This window comes from Vulpes vulpes, chromosome 4 (genome assembly GCF_048418805.1).
Source record: "Vulpes vulpes isolate BD-2025 chromosome 4, VulVul3, whole genome shotgun sequence".
NCBI classification, from domain to species: domain Eukaryota; kingdom Metazoa; phylum Chordata; class Mammalia; order Carnivora; family Canidae; genus Vulpes; species Vulpes vulpes.
In genome coordinates this window covers 82,099,371-82,114,474 of record NC_132783.1, presented here as the reverse complement: position 1 = coordinate 82,114,474, position 15,104 = coordinate 82,099,371, and the positions used below count along the sequence as shown (strand labels likewise).

General features: G+C 55.7%; 1 protein-coding gene across 1 annotated transcript in view; it reads right to left on the bottom strand.

The window, feature by feature from the left end:
- The window catches only part of LOC140598427 (cadherin-23-like), a 311,068-nt gene that overhangs the window by 10,333 nt on the left and 285,631 nt on the right, over nucleotides 1-15,104 (bottom strand). Inside the window, exons 18-21 of the mRNA XM_072754990.1 lie at nucleotides 12,798-12,870; nucleotides 10,954-11,070; nucleotides 7,266-7,378; nucleotides 5,983-6,090 (exon numbers count right to left, since the gene is read on the bottom strand). Coding sequence (XP_072611091.1) covers nucleotides 5,983-6,090; nucleotides 7,266-7,378; nucleotides 10,954-11,070; nucleotides 12,798-12,870 — 411 coding nt within the window. The remainder of the gene's footprint in view (nucleotides 1-5,982; nucleotides 6,091-7,265; nucleotides 7,379-10,953; nucleotides 11,071-12,797; nucleotides 12,871-15,104) is intronic.

Here is a 15,104-nt window from a genome sequence, read left to right as displayed (position 1 = left end):
GCTGCCCTGTGAGGAGGCTCTACAATTAGGTGCATTTCACAGATGAGGCTCAGGGAGGCTCCCAAGGTCTCAGAAGTGGCTCTGGGTCCCTCCAGAGCCCACACTAGCAGCCGGCAGCACATCTCCATGTCACTGCTTTCCAGACATGTGGGGTAACACGTTCGTGGGCTTTTGGGGGAGCAGGGGGTGACCAGTATGTCCATGATCATGGAATTCTTTGCAGACTAGGAATTCTTCAGGAGGCTGGGGAGGCCTGAAGAGTTTGACCCTTTGGCTGAGCTTCGGAGACAATCTGAAACCCTGGATTAGGGGACGTGGATCTTCCTCCTCGAAACTTCTCTTCCTTCCTTTGGACTTTTTGTGAGTCAGTTTGAAAAGAATTAGGCTTCTGTGACACCAGAAGTGACAGGGCAGGGGAAGGGAGCCATGGACAAGCCTCTCCCCCCTCGCCCCCTGGTTTAGAAGGTGGGTCTCAGCAAGCTGGGGATGTTGTGGGGGGGGGGGAAGCTGGAGGAAAGAGGGCACTGCATCTCCCACCTGAGAACGGGGGAGGGTCTTTAACTCTCCAGGCTCCCCACTGGGTTCTCCACTTGTAGGCCTCATCCCAGAAAGGGGCGCACCTGAGTGCCCACCTAACCCAGGGCGACCCCCATAACCCATTCTCTTCCCGTCCCCATGCCTGCCTGTCTCCTGCTTTGGAGAAAACCTCTCTCACATCTACCTCCCCCAAAGGGAAAGCAGAACTCAGGGACGCACAAGGCAGACTCAAGGTCACACAGCACCACCATTGAGGCTGCCCCAGCCCCCACCCTGGAGGCCTCCTGGGGTCCCAGGACAGCAGGACCCACCCCTCTGCTCATCCTTTGCCTTGTGCTGCAGAGGTCACTGTGGCACTGGAGGTGGACAAGATCAACGGGAGGGGGTGGTGACCGTAGTCCCCAGGGCCGCATCAGGACTGTGTCATTCTTAACTCCAGGACACTGGGCGATGACAGCCTGGCCTCGTCAGCTCCTTCATCTTACTTGATGTGGGGCCTTTTGTGCTTTGGCAGCAGAATCTGTCCCTCCTCTGGCTTAGTCCCCAGCCGGACGTGTCTCCGGGGCCACCAGACCAGAACAGACAGATGGGCTGCCCTGGCTGAGGGCCCCCATCTGCCCCTGGGCCCGGAGTGGTCAGGGAGAGAGGCCAGGGCTGGTGCTGAGTTCTGCAGAGGCTCCTTCTGCTTCAGAGGGGTGGGAGGGGAGTGGGTGTGCCCGGCTGCACCAGGGGGCAGGGCTGGGGGGCAGGCCTGAGGGGCCCTCGCTGTGCTGTGGGACAGGTCACCTTAGTTTCCCCAGTCTCTATAGAGGGCACCCCACGACCCCCACATCGACACCAGGAGGCAGGGCTTTTAGGCACTCCAGGTGTCACTTCAGCCAGGCAGAGTCATCCTGCTGACCGGCAAGCCTTGCGTTTCTACAGAGCTTCTCTCTAGAGGAGGGGTGGGGCAAGGTTTTAATCCTCATTTTTCTGGATGGGGAAACTGAGGCACAGCACAGTTAAAGGAGCTGTTCCAGGCTAGCAGCGTGTTGCAGACCATGCGGAGATCAGTTTTAAGTGGTGGGGCAGGGGGTGGGCTTCTCCCCTCCTCTCCCTGCCCCTTGAGTGCATATGCCTGAGGGTGCCTGGGGTGGCTGCTTCTGCAGGACCCTAGGTGGGGGCTGGGCCCCGGCCTCCACCTCTTGGCCCACTCCCTGGCGGGGTCAGGGCACGGGAGAGAGCAGCCAGCTCAGGCCCCTCCTGCAGCCTCCCCGCTGGGCAACTGTGTAGAGTCTCACCACTTCCCCTCTTCATTTCCCATGTCACACTCTCATTTTTCTCCTGGCCTGACAGGGAATAATTCTCTCCCTCTCCCCTCTCTTATTTTGCTGGAGGGCTTTGAAAGGCTCTAAATCAATGCCCATCAGCCAGGTCCTTGAAGGAGCCTGCAGCAGCTAGGAGGGAGGGTTGGCCCAAAATCTCCTTTGCACACAGAGAAGGACCAAGCTGCAAGCTCCTGCCCATGGGGGCGCATGCCTTGGGCACAACTGTGTGCACACTGACCCACACGCCCAGATAGCTCCTGGCCCACCAGGATGCAGGTACACACTTGTCTGCGCACAGCTCTGAAAAGTCACCTGCGTTTGAGAGACTGGTGGGTCACACAGCCTAATCTCCCTCTGACAAGGAAGACCGGGCCTGACCTTGCAGAGCTGGGGGGCTGGGGGAACTGGGGAAGAAGAGTCACCAAGCCCCTCAGTGACCAGCATTTGCCAATTTTTAAATTCTTAACAATGCACCTGGCACCGAGCTAGGCGCTGGGGTTCAAGAGCAAACAAGACAGGTATAGTTCCAGCAGGGGAGGCGTGGTGACCATAGCTATCCTTAATCTGCCACTCACCATTTGGCTTGTCAAGTACGAACCACACATCTATCAGGTGGTTGGTACTTACTGGCCACATTTTCTAGGTTAAGTAAGACTGGAGCACAGAAAGGTGAGGTGACTTGCCTAAGGTCACACAGCTGGTAAGGGATGGGGCTGGGATTAGACCCTAGACATTTTGAGACCAGACGCTGCCCACTAAATCACTGAGCTACACTGCCTCCAAATAAGCAAGGAACCTAATAAAGAAACACCGATGTGGGATCGGCTCTGGAAGACACAGTATAAGAGAGCGAGCAGAGTTACTTTAGGCAGGGTGGTCAGGGAGGGCCTCTCCAAGAAAGCGGCATTTTAGGCTGGGAAAGGTAGAGGAGAAAGAGGCAGCCAGGGAAAAGCAGGGTGGGGGGTAGAGGGAGAGGCATGCTCTGCAGGGGCTTGTGCAGAGGCTCTGAAGAGTTTACTGGGTTTGGAAGGTTGAAGCTGAAAGGCCAGCATGCATGGTGGGGGTACTGAGGGTGGGAAGGGTGGTAGGGGACATGCGTCAGGAGGTGGCAATCTCTATGCAAACACAGCCTCCTCCCTGACGTCACCCAGAGGTGTGACATCACACCACCCCCAATTCCCTTTCCCCATCTCGGCCACAGCTACCGCTTCACCTAGGGCCACCGTGTGGTCTCAGAAGGCTTCTCAGGGGCCCCAATGTGTACCCACATGCCATAAAATTTAACCAAATTTTAGGACTGTTCCTTTTGAAAATATTTTGCTATGACAAATTGGACTGATGTATGGGCTTCTTGATTTCTAGTTTCCTGGCCTATCTCCTGCAAAGGGAAAGCAGATCAGGGATGCATAAGCCAGACTCAAGGTCACACAGCATCACTCAATGGGTCACATCACCCATTACAGGGCATTCCAGAGAATTCTGAAAATTCTTAAGAATTCTAGAAATCGGGATCCCTGGGTGGCTCAGCGGTTTAGCGCCTGCCTTTGGCCCAGGGTGTGATCCTGGAGACCCAGGATCGAGTCCCACATTGGGTTCCCTGCATGGAGCCTGCTTCTTCCTCTGCCTGTGTTTCTGCCTCTCTCTCTCTCTCTCTCTGTGTCTCTCATGAATAAATAAATAAAATATTAAAAAAAAGAATTCTAGAAAATCGAACCTACAATTTGTCCTTAAAATGCGATGAAATTTTTCCAAACACTAAATTTCATAATTGCTGAAATTCTCAAAATACATTTGGTAGATGTTTGCCATAACGAGTTTTAATTTTGACTTTGCCCTTTTCTGTTTGAACTTCTGAGTCATGACATTTTTTTTTTCAGTTCTTGGTCACTGAAATGCTTGAATCCCCACTGGGTAGCCGCCCCACACCTGGGGAGGAATGGCCCTGACAAGCCTTTACTGAGTGATGGGGTCACATATCTATCTCCCCTAGAGGTAAAAGTGGGGCAGTTCCATCTGGTAAGAACTGTGGCTTTGGGACTCCTGGGTGGCTCAGTGGTTGAGCGTCTTTCAGCTCAGATCATGATCCTGGGGTCAGGAGATCGAGTCCTGAATCAGGTTCCCTGCAAGGAGCCTACTTTTCCTTCTGCCTAGGTCTCTGCCTCTCTTATGAATAAATAAAATCTTAAAAAAAAAAAAACCAAACCACACACACTTAAAAAAATAAAAAAGAACTGTGACTTTAACACAGGTGAGATGGGAATCATTGGTGGGTTCAAGCAGAAAAGTGATGGGGGAAATGGAGGGGAGCGTTGCTACCCTCTGTACCCCCGAGCTTGGCGAGCAGGGGGCCTGGTACACAGCAGGTACCCAATATACAAGGTCTGGTGAGGTTCCGGGAGAGCGATGAGGCACTGGGTAGCAGGCTCTGGTCCACTGTCCACACCTGCTAGTGGCTCAGAAGGCTGTGAGGAAGGCTGGAGACCAGAGAGGGCCGCTGGGGACTAGGTTTGGGAAATGCCCAAGGCCAAGTGCAGCCCCCATCCTGCAAACCTCTTTGTCTGGCAGGTGGATTCTTCAAAAAAGGCATCCCCTGCCTGGTATCACATGCAGCCACTTCCTCCCATGCAGGACACCTGCCTCACTTGCCCCTCAGTTACTTTGGGAAGATTTTCTCAGAGACATAAAGGAAAGGTAAGAATTGACCAGACAGGTGTTCCAAGGTAGGCTCTTTTGGGGTCCCCGGCGGGAGTTGGTTGGCCAGAGCCCAAGTGCCCACGAGATGGCAGCAGAGAGTTCCCACAAGATCTGGAGCCGTAGAGAGAGCCGAGGAACCGGCATAAGGTAGTGGTTTCCGCAGCTGGCCCCAAGCTTGAAAGAATCCTTCCAAAGGGGCCCTTGAAAAACCAGATTACAGATCCCTGACCCACTCCCTATTGGAATCTCCGGGGTGGGGACCCACCCACAGCTGAGAGTCATTCAAATCTTGAACACGTGGAACCGTGGCCCTACTGGCTGTGGTTGGTGAGGGGTCCAGGTGGAGTGGCTAGGCCTCCCCAGGGTGGGTCAGCCTTCCTGGAGAGCTGGATGTGAAATAACCCCTGTCTTCTCCCATCCCACCCACATTCTCTAGTCCCTCAGGACCTGAGCCACCTGCCAGGGCACCCTGAGCCAGCAGAGATGTAGCGCTGGGCCAGGCGGTTTCCAAGTCAGACAGACCTGGGTTCAAGTCCTGGTGCAACCTCTTACTAGCTCTGGGACCCTGCTCAAACCCCCAAGACCCAGTTTCCTCCATAGTACAACAGGAGCCATGAGTCCCACCTGCCCCGTGAGATCATAATGAGGATAGGAGGGAATTCATGAGAAGCCCCCAGGCAGTGCCCAGCACATTGCAGGCATTCAATACCCGGGGTTACCATGAACTATCAGGTTCACGGCCCTCACGGCTGGCTGAGGGGCTCTGGAGCTGGCTCCTGGGGATAAGCCACCTCAAATGAAACCAGGTGGGGCACAAGCGTGAGGGGAGGAGAGGACCTCACAAATGTGAACCCCAGAGCAGATCAGGTGTGGTGCTCAACCCTGGCTTTCCTCATCTTCCCCAGGATTCTGGCTCTATTGTGGTTTCCTGAGACTTTGGCCACGTCTCCCCTGCTCCCCACTCTGAGTCCTCCCCCTGCTTGCAGCACTCTGAGGTATGTGCATGCAGCACGCACAGGGGCCCTGGGCCAACCTGGAATATTCCAGACCAGAAAATCCCTGGGTGAACTTCCAACACCCCGCCACAGTGACAGAAACAGTGAAGGAAAGGTGGGGCACAGAGCCTCCTTGCTAGGGGAGGGTGGCGGCCCTCCTGTGGGCACACGCTGAGTCCTGGGGGCTCGGGCAAGCACGGGCACTAGCTCGTGCTCCCTTTGATAAAGCCTGAAGCCCACTGCCTCTGAGGACTGGGTGAGGGCTTCCCGCCAGCCTCTGATTAGCTTCGCCATGCAAGAGAGCTTCTGGAAGTCTGCTCCACAGGCTGGCTCAGAGGGAAACATTAAGTCTATCAGTCCTACGTGGACCAGCCGTAGGACGACCCACACAGGAACGGCAGACACCCTGAGAAGGGCAGCTCCAAGTTCCGCTGCCCGCCCCCCCTTACCGTGGTCACGTCAGAGTCTGGAGGGGTCATCTCCACCAGGTTGATGTAGTAGGGGGCATCCTTCCAGGTGGGGTGGTTGTCATTGATGTCCAGGAGGGTGATGTTCACCTGCGAGGCGACAAGGGGCAGAGGGGGAGGCACCGGGCTGAGCTGTGCAGGGGCAGGGCCCAGGAGAAGGCACACTCAGGTGCCCATGGGGCATCTCAGCAGGGATCCCATGGGCCCCACCCACTTTGGGGGCTCTGGAGATACCGCCTGGGCTTGCTAGGAAAGGAGGGAGCCAGGCCCCTCCAAGAGGATCGAGTTTAGGTGCTGTCCCATCAGGAAGCAGACGGAGGAATGAAATGACCCTTGAAATTCTTCCTGTAACCCAGGCCTTCTCTCACCCATCCCAGGCTTGGTGGAAGGTGACCGACAGGGTGGGGGGCCTGGTGGGATCCCTTGAGATTCCGTCAGTCTCAGCCACAAGCCAAGCAATTTCCCTGCTCACCTGCCACCCAGGTAAATTATTTATGGGGCTCAGAATCCTATTAGCAGGGGCCTCCCGGGACTGAACGGGGTTCTGGGGATTTTTCTGCCAAGCCCCTGTCTGAGCGATACTGATCCCAGCCCCCCTGGCCAGGTGAGGATGGGGGTCGGGTGAGGGCCATGCAACGAGGTCAGGGAGGCCTCCCGAGGGAGAGCCCGAGGAAGCAGGTAGGATCAGGGAGCGGAGGCAGCTAGGGTGACCCGTCAGCGGGTCTTCTGCTTCTCACTGCGTCCACCCCGGTCTCTTCTGCAGCCCAGAGCTCAGTCAGGACCCTTGGATGTCCTTCCACTAGCTTCCTATAGCTGAGGCTCATTGGTGGGACAGCCGTGCATGGGGGTTCTGGGCCAATAAGGGTCCTACCTACTTACAGTAGGGAAGCCTAGGGATCCTTTCTCAGCACCAGGCTTAGGGGTGGCCAGGGTTAGGGGCCCCACTTCCTGTTCTGAGCCACTCTTTCCGGCAGGGATACCTGCTTCTTCTAGGAGCCCCAAGAGAGGAACCCATGCCTTTTACTTGCCCAGCTGGTCTTCTGGGGACAGGGGAGGGACATTTGTCCTTCCTGAGTGCCCCACGCCCCAGGTGGGAATGCCTTTCTTCCCCATAGCTGCCGTGGCTCCAGGGCCACCCCTGGCTGACAATGACTTGGTAACTGCCACCCTCGGCCCTCTCCCACCTGCCTCACACTGCCTCAGGACACAGATGTGCCCTGCAGGTGGGCTGGGGAGCAGGGGTCATGGGGGGCATGGGCACTCACGGTGGCAATGCCAGTTTTCTGGTTGTGGCCCACACCCCCGTCCACCGCTCTGACGATGAGGATGTATTCGGACTTGGTCTCGCGGTCAAGCAGGGAGGTGGTGGTGATTTCGCCTGCAGGACAGAGGGTTGGGGTGGGAGGGGGAGAGAGCAGAGATGTCTGCACCAGCTGGCAGCGTGTGTGCAGGTGTGTGTTCACGTGTGTGTGTGGGTGCTGGGGGTGTGAGGTGGCCCTCATGAAGGGAGGGGGGGTGGCACCCAGGCCCTGGGAACTGGAACCCCCAATGTAATAACCCCACGTTAGGGAAGTACTTTTGAATGTGTGACCATCTAGGCCGATGATGGGGTTAGGGGCTGGGGAATAGGGCAAAAGCACCCCCAGCCCCAAAGACCTCTTTTTTTAGACTTCTGACATTATCTTACTGACTCTGTCACTTGAGACTCGTTACTTAAGTCCTCCATGTCTCAGTTTCTCCATCTGGTCAAAAGGGCAAGGTGATAGGCACTGCCTCAGAGGGCTATCCTGGGATTAATTTGGTCAACATCACTGAAGGATTAGAACAGCACCTGGCCCTGTTTATTAAGATAGTCACAGAAACACAGGGACAGCACTGAAACATGTGATGTGTCTTACACACGCTCACATGGCGACTCGTTACTGGATGAGACAACCTATAACGCACGGAGAATAGTTATGATTTCTTCAGTGGGTGACCCTGTAACACGATTCTATGGCCTTGAGGGTTTTTTTTTGTTTTGTTTTGTTTTTTTGTTTTTTTTTAGTGTATAAATGGGTTATTCCCTTAAATGCAAACATTTAAAACTGGCCATCTATCAGCCTGGTTTTGACTTTTCTTTCTATTTCGGTGTAACTGAAACATGGAGGTCACTTTGGTAAAGATGTGCAGTGGTGTGCTGGTGTTTGATAATCAGCTCCCCAGAGCAAGTACCAAAAAAAAAAAAAAAAAAAAGGCATTTCCTGATTTCCATGGCATAAATATTCCCACCAGGGCCACTTGGTTCGTGGAACAAGGAATGGGGGAGATGCTTGAATTTGGCTCTCAGGAGAGGATGTGAGCTGGTCTGTGCCAGCCTCAGTACATGGTGGCAGGCAGGCCGTTTCCCTCTGACGTGGGCCATAGGAAAGAGCTAGGCTTTGAGGACAGCGAGACCCAGATCCGAATTCCAATTATGGCCCTTTCTACATGTTTGGCCTTGGAAAAGTTACTTAATTTCTTTGAGCCTCAAGTTTCTCATCTGTAAAATGGAGATTAGTATGCCTTCGAACCAGAGGTCTTGTGAGAATTAAATGATTCACAGAGCTGTAGGTAAAGCTTCCAGCATGAAGAAAATGCTTACTGCCCTCCCACAGACTGTGAGAATTCCCCAAGGCAGGAAAAACTGCCTGCCATCCTTTATTTATTTATTTCTAAATCCCCCTTGCCTGAGCTGTGCCACCTGAGGCAAGTTACTCAACTTCTCTGTGCTTGGTTTATTCTATCACACAACAAGGGAGCTGGACCACATGGTCTCACATTTCCCTCCCTGTCAATTTGGCCTGTCCTCTGGCCTGCACAGGGCCGAACGGGGAGCTGAGGGGTGGGGGTGGGGGGACAGGTCAGTGAAGGCACTAAGGCCAGAAACAAAAGACTGGCAAAGGTCTGCCCACCAAGCCCTATTCCTTGCTGGGGTGGTGTCAATTAATTGGCAGGGCGAGGAAGAAATTAATCTCTAAAAAGTTTTAAACGTGAACTTGTCGGCATGATAGATAGCTCCTCCTGTCTGGGAAATTAGATCCAATTAAGGCTACCTTTGTGGAGCAGGCCTGGCTAATTTTACCGAGGAGCTCAGAGGAAAACACACCTTCAGAGCTGAAGGAACTGTGTTAAGGCAGCAAGAAAATGTCCCTGCCATTATGAAAGGCTCCAGGGTGGAGATGTGGTCCCCGGCTGGGGAGGCAGCCGGGTGCTGAAAGGTCAGTGCGCCCATCACTAAATGTGGGCAGCAGCATGTGGCTCTAACGTGGCTTATAGAGTCTAACATTTAAAGTTTGGGCTCCGGAGTCAGAAGTTCAAGCTCTCCAAGTCCTTGATCAAGTTACTTAACCTCTCCTGTGCACCAGTTTTATCAGCTGGAAGATAAGGGTGATGCTAGCACTGGCCTCAGAGTGGTGAAGGCGGTGAACTGGGGTGCTGCTGGTCTGAGCACCTGGCTCATGTTAATGAACGGTATTCTTTGGAGTCCCCTGGAAATGCGGGCTCACGGCGGGCAGAGGCTCCTGAGAGCAGGGAGGAAGGCCCTCCATTCTGTCCGAGGTGGAGTGAGAGGCTCAGGATGGCTCTGGACAAGTTTAGTCTTGTACGTGTCAGTACCATCTGCTCCCCTAGCTTCCAGGAAAAGGGGATGAAAGAAAGCCTGAAGGCAGACTTGGATGGGGTACAGGCTTGGGCGGGGTGGGCAAGGGCATGGATCACAGGAAGACTTAATACCCCACGCCCCCAGGTGACCTGTAGCAGGGGTGGCCAGAAATGACTTCCCTAGGCTTCTTTCCACCTAGGTGGGGCTATTACCTGGTCCTGACCAATAAGACATGGACAGAAGTGATGCCTGTCACCTCCAGGCCTGGCCCATACACATCTCCTTAGCACTCCAGGCTCTCTTCCCCTCTGCAGTGACCTTGGAGCCACAACATGGAAGGTGCCTGGGTCCCAGAACTGCCACGTGCAAGGCCATCCACTGAACAAGGCATTGAGCCACTGTGTGTGTTAGAATTTCTGTTGTGTTGCATCACTGAGATTTCATGGTTGGCCTGCTTGGCGCCTCCAGTGCCCTTACCTAAGAGAGCAACAGGTATTTAGAAGCGGGGGCCTTGCATGCCCACTAAGTGGACCAGGAACCCCAGGAGGGCAGGCCATGTCTGAGTCCATCCTGTGCCCTAGCACCTGGCAGAGAGCAGGCCCCTACCGACACCCAAAAGAATACATAAATGAATAACCAGAGGCCTCTTATTCCTTCCCAGCTTCTGACCTGGGGTCTCTTGTTCTTTTCCTCCCCATTCCCCTCCCAGCTTTGAGAGAGAGAGATCTGGAGAGGCGCACATGGAAAAGGGGAAGAAAGGTGAGAGCTCTATGGACTGAGCAGGGATGCGGGCCCCTGGGCGAAAAGACCAGAGAGAATGATGAAGGAGACGTAACTGTGTTAGCACGTACTGTGTGCCAGGGACTGCTCTATCACGTCCTATAATAACTCATGTGATCCACACTACACCCCTGACATGACATGACCATCCTCATTCTGCAGGGGGAAATCAAGGCACATGCTGTGTTAAGAGGAGCCAGGGTTCAAGAAAGAGGTCAGCGACTGAGGGAGGGGGGCGCATAGGCTTGAGGAAGAAATCCCCCATCGGGTGGTATGTCAGCCAGCTATTTGTAGGACGGAACACGTTTTAAACATCACAGGGCTCCTCACCATTGAAAGCCATCCTCTAATGGACACGTTCATGTTCCAATTTTTTAAGGGGGTAAGGTCAGTAATCACACTCAAGTTAATATGTCAGGGATGCAAGCAGGTGCTCAAAGCTGGCATGCTCCAAACGAGGGCTTCCTGGGGAAGGGAGCGAGGACTTGGCTCAGGGGCAGATCCCGGGCTGGGCACGGGGAGCCACAGAGGACCAGGACGAGGGCTCTCACCTGAGCGGGCGTTGATCCGAAACTGGGAGGAGCCCTCCAAGGAGTAGATGATGGACTCCTGACCGTACTCCCGGGAGCGGTCCAGGTCCGTGGCATTCAGGAACAGCACTGTGGCTCCTTCCAGGAGACAAACGGGTGAGGGTGGAGAGGAGTGCTCACCCCAGGCTCTCAGCCCCAGGCCCTGGAGGAGCAGGACCTGGGACCTCCTGCTGACCAGCCTTCAGGGGGCAGGAATCCTGCCACAGGGGCACCCAGGGCTGAGAGCGGGCTCAACCACCAGAGCTTCCCCGACTGCATGGGGACAAGGCTCCATGGGAGGGGGTCCCAGAACCTGGGGTGGGTTACACCTGCAGCTGTTGGCACCTCCCCTGTCTCCCAGAGAGCGTACCACTCCTCTCCCCCTACCTCTCTCTGCCTCTCACCAGAGAAAATACACTCAGACTGACCAGCTTTGACTTTGAGTCAAAAAGAAATGAAGCCCTATATTAAATTATTCCACCTTTATTGTATTCAATTTTGGTTCTTATTTCATCTTATTCACAAGGGGGAATTTATAAGGGTTTTTATTTTCTCTTTAATGTCTAGTTAAGGCCCTCACCTTCATGTCCATCTCTGTAAAACTCTGGGTCAGGGTACCAGCCTTTCCAGTTGCCCTCACCAGCCCCTGAGAGTAGCCTGTTCCAAGGCCATGTCTGCTGGGCTGTGGGCTCCAGACCCCTCCTGTCCGCCCCCACCACCTAACTGCCACACTGAGGAGGCTCAGCATGTGGGCATCTAGAGTCATGGCACTTAGGCTGGATTCCCGGGGGACCTCTGGCAACCAAGCCTCAGCTTCTTCCTCTGTGAAATGGGTCTCCCTATAAAGCTAGCTTGTGGGGTTGTTGGTAAGGCTCCTAGGGGAAGGCATGCAGGGTGCAGGCTCCCCGCAGCTTGCACTGAGACACAAGTTGGGGGATACCATTGCATGGATAAATCAACAGTCCCAGTGGTATAAGGGCCCAGGCAGGGGGCTGTGAGACAGGCCATTCTGGCCCCTTCCAGGCAGTGTGAGGCCTCTGACTCTCAGTCTTATCCTGAGCAGGGGGACAGGTACACGGGCCCCGACACACCCTTTATCCAAGCACAAAGTGGAAGAGGATCACGTGCCACGATGAAGGCCTCTCCTGAGCAGAGGCCATGGGGATGGTTGGGGAATGCAAGGGGTTGCTTCAGCAGTGATACTCTCCAGGGGATGCATGACTGGGACAGGGAAGGGTGGGCTGGGCACGGCCTGACACCCACCCAAGAAAGTCATCAGACACGAGGAAGGCATCTGGAGGCTGTCTTGAGAAGGCCCCATGGTGCCACACAAGGTCACCCTCCAGACAAGTCCTGATATGGGAGTCCCCCTACCATATGGAGGGACTTAGCTGGCCCTGGATGTAAGGGTGAGTGGTCAGACTGCCCCAACGACAGAGTGGGTCCCCTGGGACCTGAATGTGGAGCTGGTGGTCCTGGGTCTGTAAGCTGGGCCCTGCCACCAGAGACATGGCCCTTCTTGCTCTCACATAGGAACCTAGGCCATCCTTCAGGCCCGCCTCTGGCCACTGTGGCCTCACAGCACGGTAACCCCGTACTCTCCGTACACTCTTGTTTGACCAAGGTTGTTCCGTTATTGATGGGTGGCCACTCTCCCCCCTGCTAGACTGTAGCTGAAGTACCCGGGGGAGCGCCTGCACGTAGTAGGTGCTCTGTAAGAAGCCACTGGCTGGCAGACAACTGGACCTCTTCAAAGGCTCCCCTCACTGGTCATGGTGTGTCTGCTGGCTTCCCGCCTTCCCACCCTCCCCGGCCCGGGCCCCTACCTGCCATGATGTTCTCCACCACGGAGACGAAGTAGGCAGGCTTGCTGAAGGTGGGCGGGTTGTCGTTCTCGTCCTGGAAGGGAAACAGACGGGCTGTAGGAGCAGGGAGGCCGTCAGGGCTGGTCAGCTGTCCAAGGGGAGGCTGGGCATGGCTGGCACTGAGGAGCTTTGGCCTTGCCAGGGTGTCACGACGGGGCTGGGGCGCTCCGCTGGCTGGGCTGCAGTTGGAGGAGGGAGGCCAGGCCTTGGTGGGGGGAGACTCGTAAGGGTGAGGAAGATGGAGAATGAAGGGAGCAGGTGCAGCTGTCCTAACTCCCAGCTTCCCTGCTCTCCCGTCTGCCGTCCAGCGCAGCTCCAAGCTTACTCCTGTTCTGTGCTCATCCTCCATTCTTGGGGGGGGGGGGGGGCGGGCGGGGACCTTGAAACTTCCCTCCTGGCTACGCCATTTGATGGTGGAAGGTTCTAGGACCCTCCCACCCCTGGAAATGAAGGGAGGAGGGAGCACCCCAGCCCAGGAGGTACTGAAGTGCATGGTGGCGGGCAGGCAGGCAGGGTCTGGGTCAGGTGGCTCTCAGAGCCTGAATTCCAGGCCCCTCTGCACACACCAGAACAGTGGCTCCTCCACCCCTGGGGCAAACCCTGGCCCAGAGCCCAGCACCTCTAGTTCTTGAGCAGCCCCTCGTCCTGCCCAGCCTTCACCAGAGACCGGGTTAGAGGGACAGTGGCCAGGGCACAGCCTCGGCCCCTTCCCGCTCCCCCTGGCTCCTCTGTCTCCCTCTTCCTTGGTCAGGGGTGATTTCTGTACCCCTTAAGTCTCTGTTCCTCAGTCACCCCTTCTTGTAATCACTCAACATCAATCTCTTCCTGTTCGCCCCTTGGAGGAAGCCCCAGTGGCCCACCTGACCCCCACCTTCCCTCCTTTCCCTGGGAGCCCTGGCGGGGGTGGGAGGGGGCGCAGTGTGTGACCCCGGGGTGGGGGTGGGCGAATCTCTAGGCTACTGCGTTCTGGGCACATGCTCCCGGGCCTCATTCCCTGCAGAACTGGGAGCTCTTTGAGTGGCACGCTCCTGGAGAAGCCCCTTTTGCTGGAGTCACTTTGGAGCCCAGCGGCAATGCAAGAGAGGGAGGCGTGACAGCTGGCTGTCCACCCCCTGGGACTCGAGGATCCCATCCTGCCCGACTGTGGGTGCCCAGGGAGGCGTGCTGCTCTTCTTCGGGGCTGCACCCCCGCCCCCCCCCCCCCAGAGAACCAGCGGTGTGAGGACTTGCAGGACGTCCAGTGCCCCCACAGCCAGCCTGGGCGACCCCCGGTGCAGGCGAGGGCCCCATGTACGCACATACTTAAGCCTTCTGCTTGGCTGCGCGAGACGGCGCCGAGAATGTCAGTGACAGAGCACGAGGCAGAAACTTATTAGCGGTGATATTTCCCCGGATCCTGGCACTGCATTCACTATTAGTTCTAATTCAGCGGCTCCCTCTACAAAAGCTTATTGTCCCCTAATGGGAAATCTACAAACCGCGTTTGACTTCTTTATTAAAAACCAACAAGCGGTGGGTGAAAAGGAATCACCTGGCCCCTCCCGCCTGCCCCCTCTTCCTTCGGGAGCCTGGTGGCCCTATCTGCCTCTCCCCACCCCTAACCCATGCCACAAGTGCTGCCATGAACTACTCATCTTCGCTGAGTACCCCCCCCCCCCCGCCCCCTCAGTTGAGAGAAAATCCCTTTGGTGGTCGGAGGAGGCAGCTTAGCCAAGTGACAGCTACTTAAAAATCACCCACGTGCAAAATCAACCCAAAGGCGGTGACCTTTTCAAGTGTGGTCCTTAGACACAAGTGACTACACTATCCCAAAGCCCTGCTTAAGAGAGGATGTTCACTCACAGCCAAGCTGGCACCTGTCTTTGTTGCCAGCCTCCCTCCCCACCCCCCAACCCTGCACTCCATCCCCTCCAGGGCCTCAGAGCACACCTGGAAGGAAATTGTAGGGCCCTTGCTGGTCTGTATGATAGCTTCGAGGAAACTTGAAAATGACCCTTTCTGCTGGGTTCAGGTAGCTCCAGGCCAAGTGGATTCCTGCCCCCACCCCCACCCCCGCACACAGAGACCCTGCTGTCTGGCTTCAGGGAGGGAGACTAAGGCTGCTGACCACTCTTTTATTCACAGTGAATGAAAGGTTAGTTTGGCTCCTCGGCCACCCTCTTCCCACTTTGCTCTGGAGAAGCTGAGGCAAAAGGAGAAGGAGGCCCTTTCTGGGTTCCTTCACTGAGCCACAGGTTGGGAAGCTGGGATTTGGGGTATTCCCTGGGT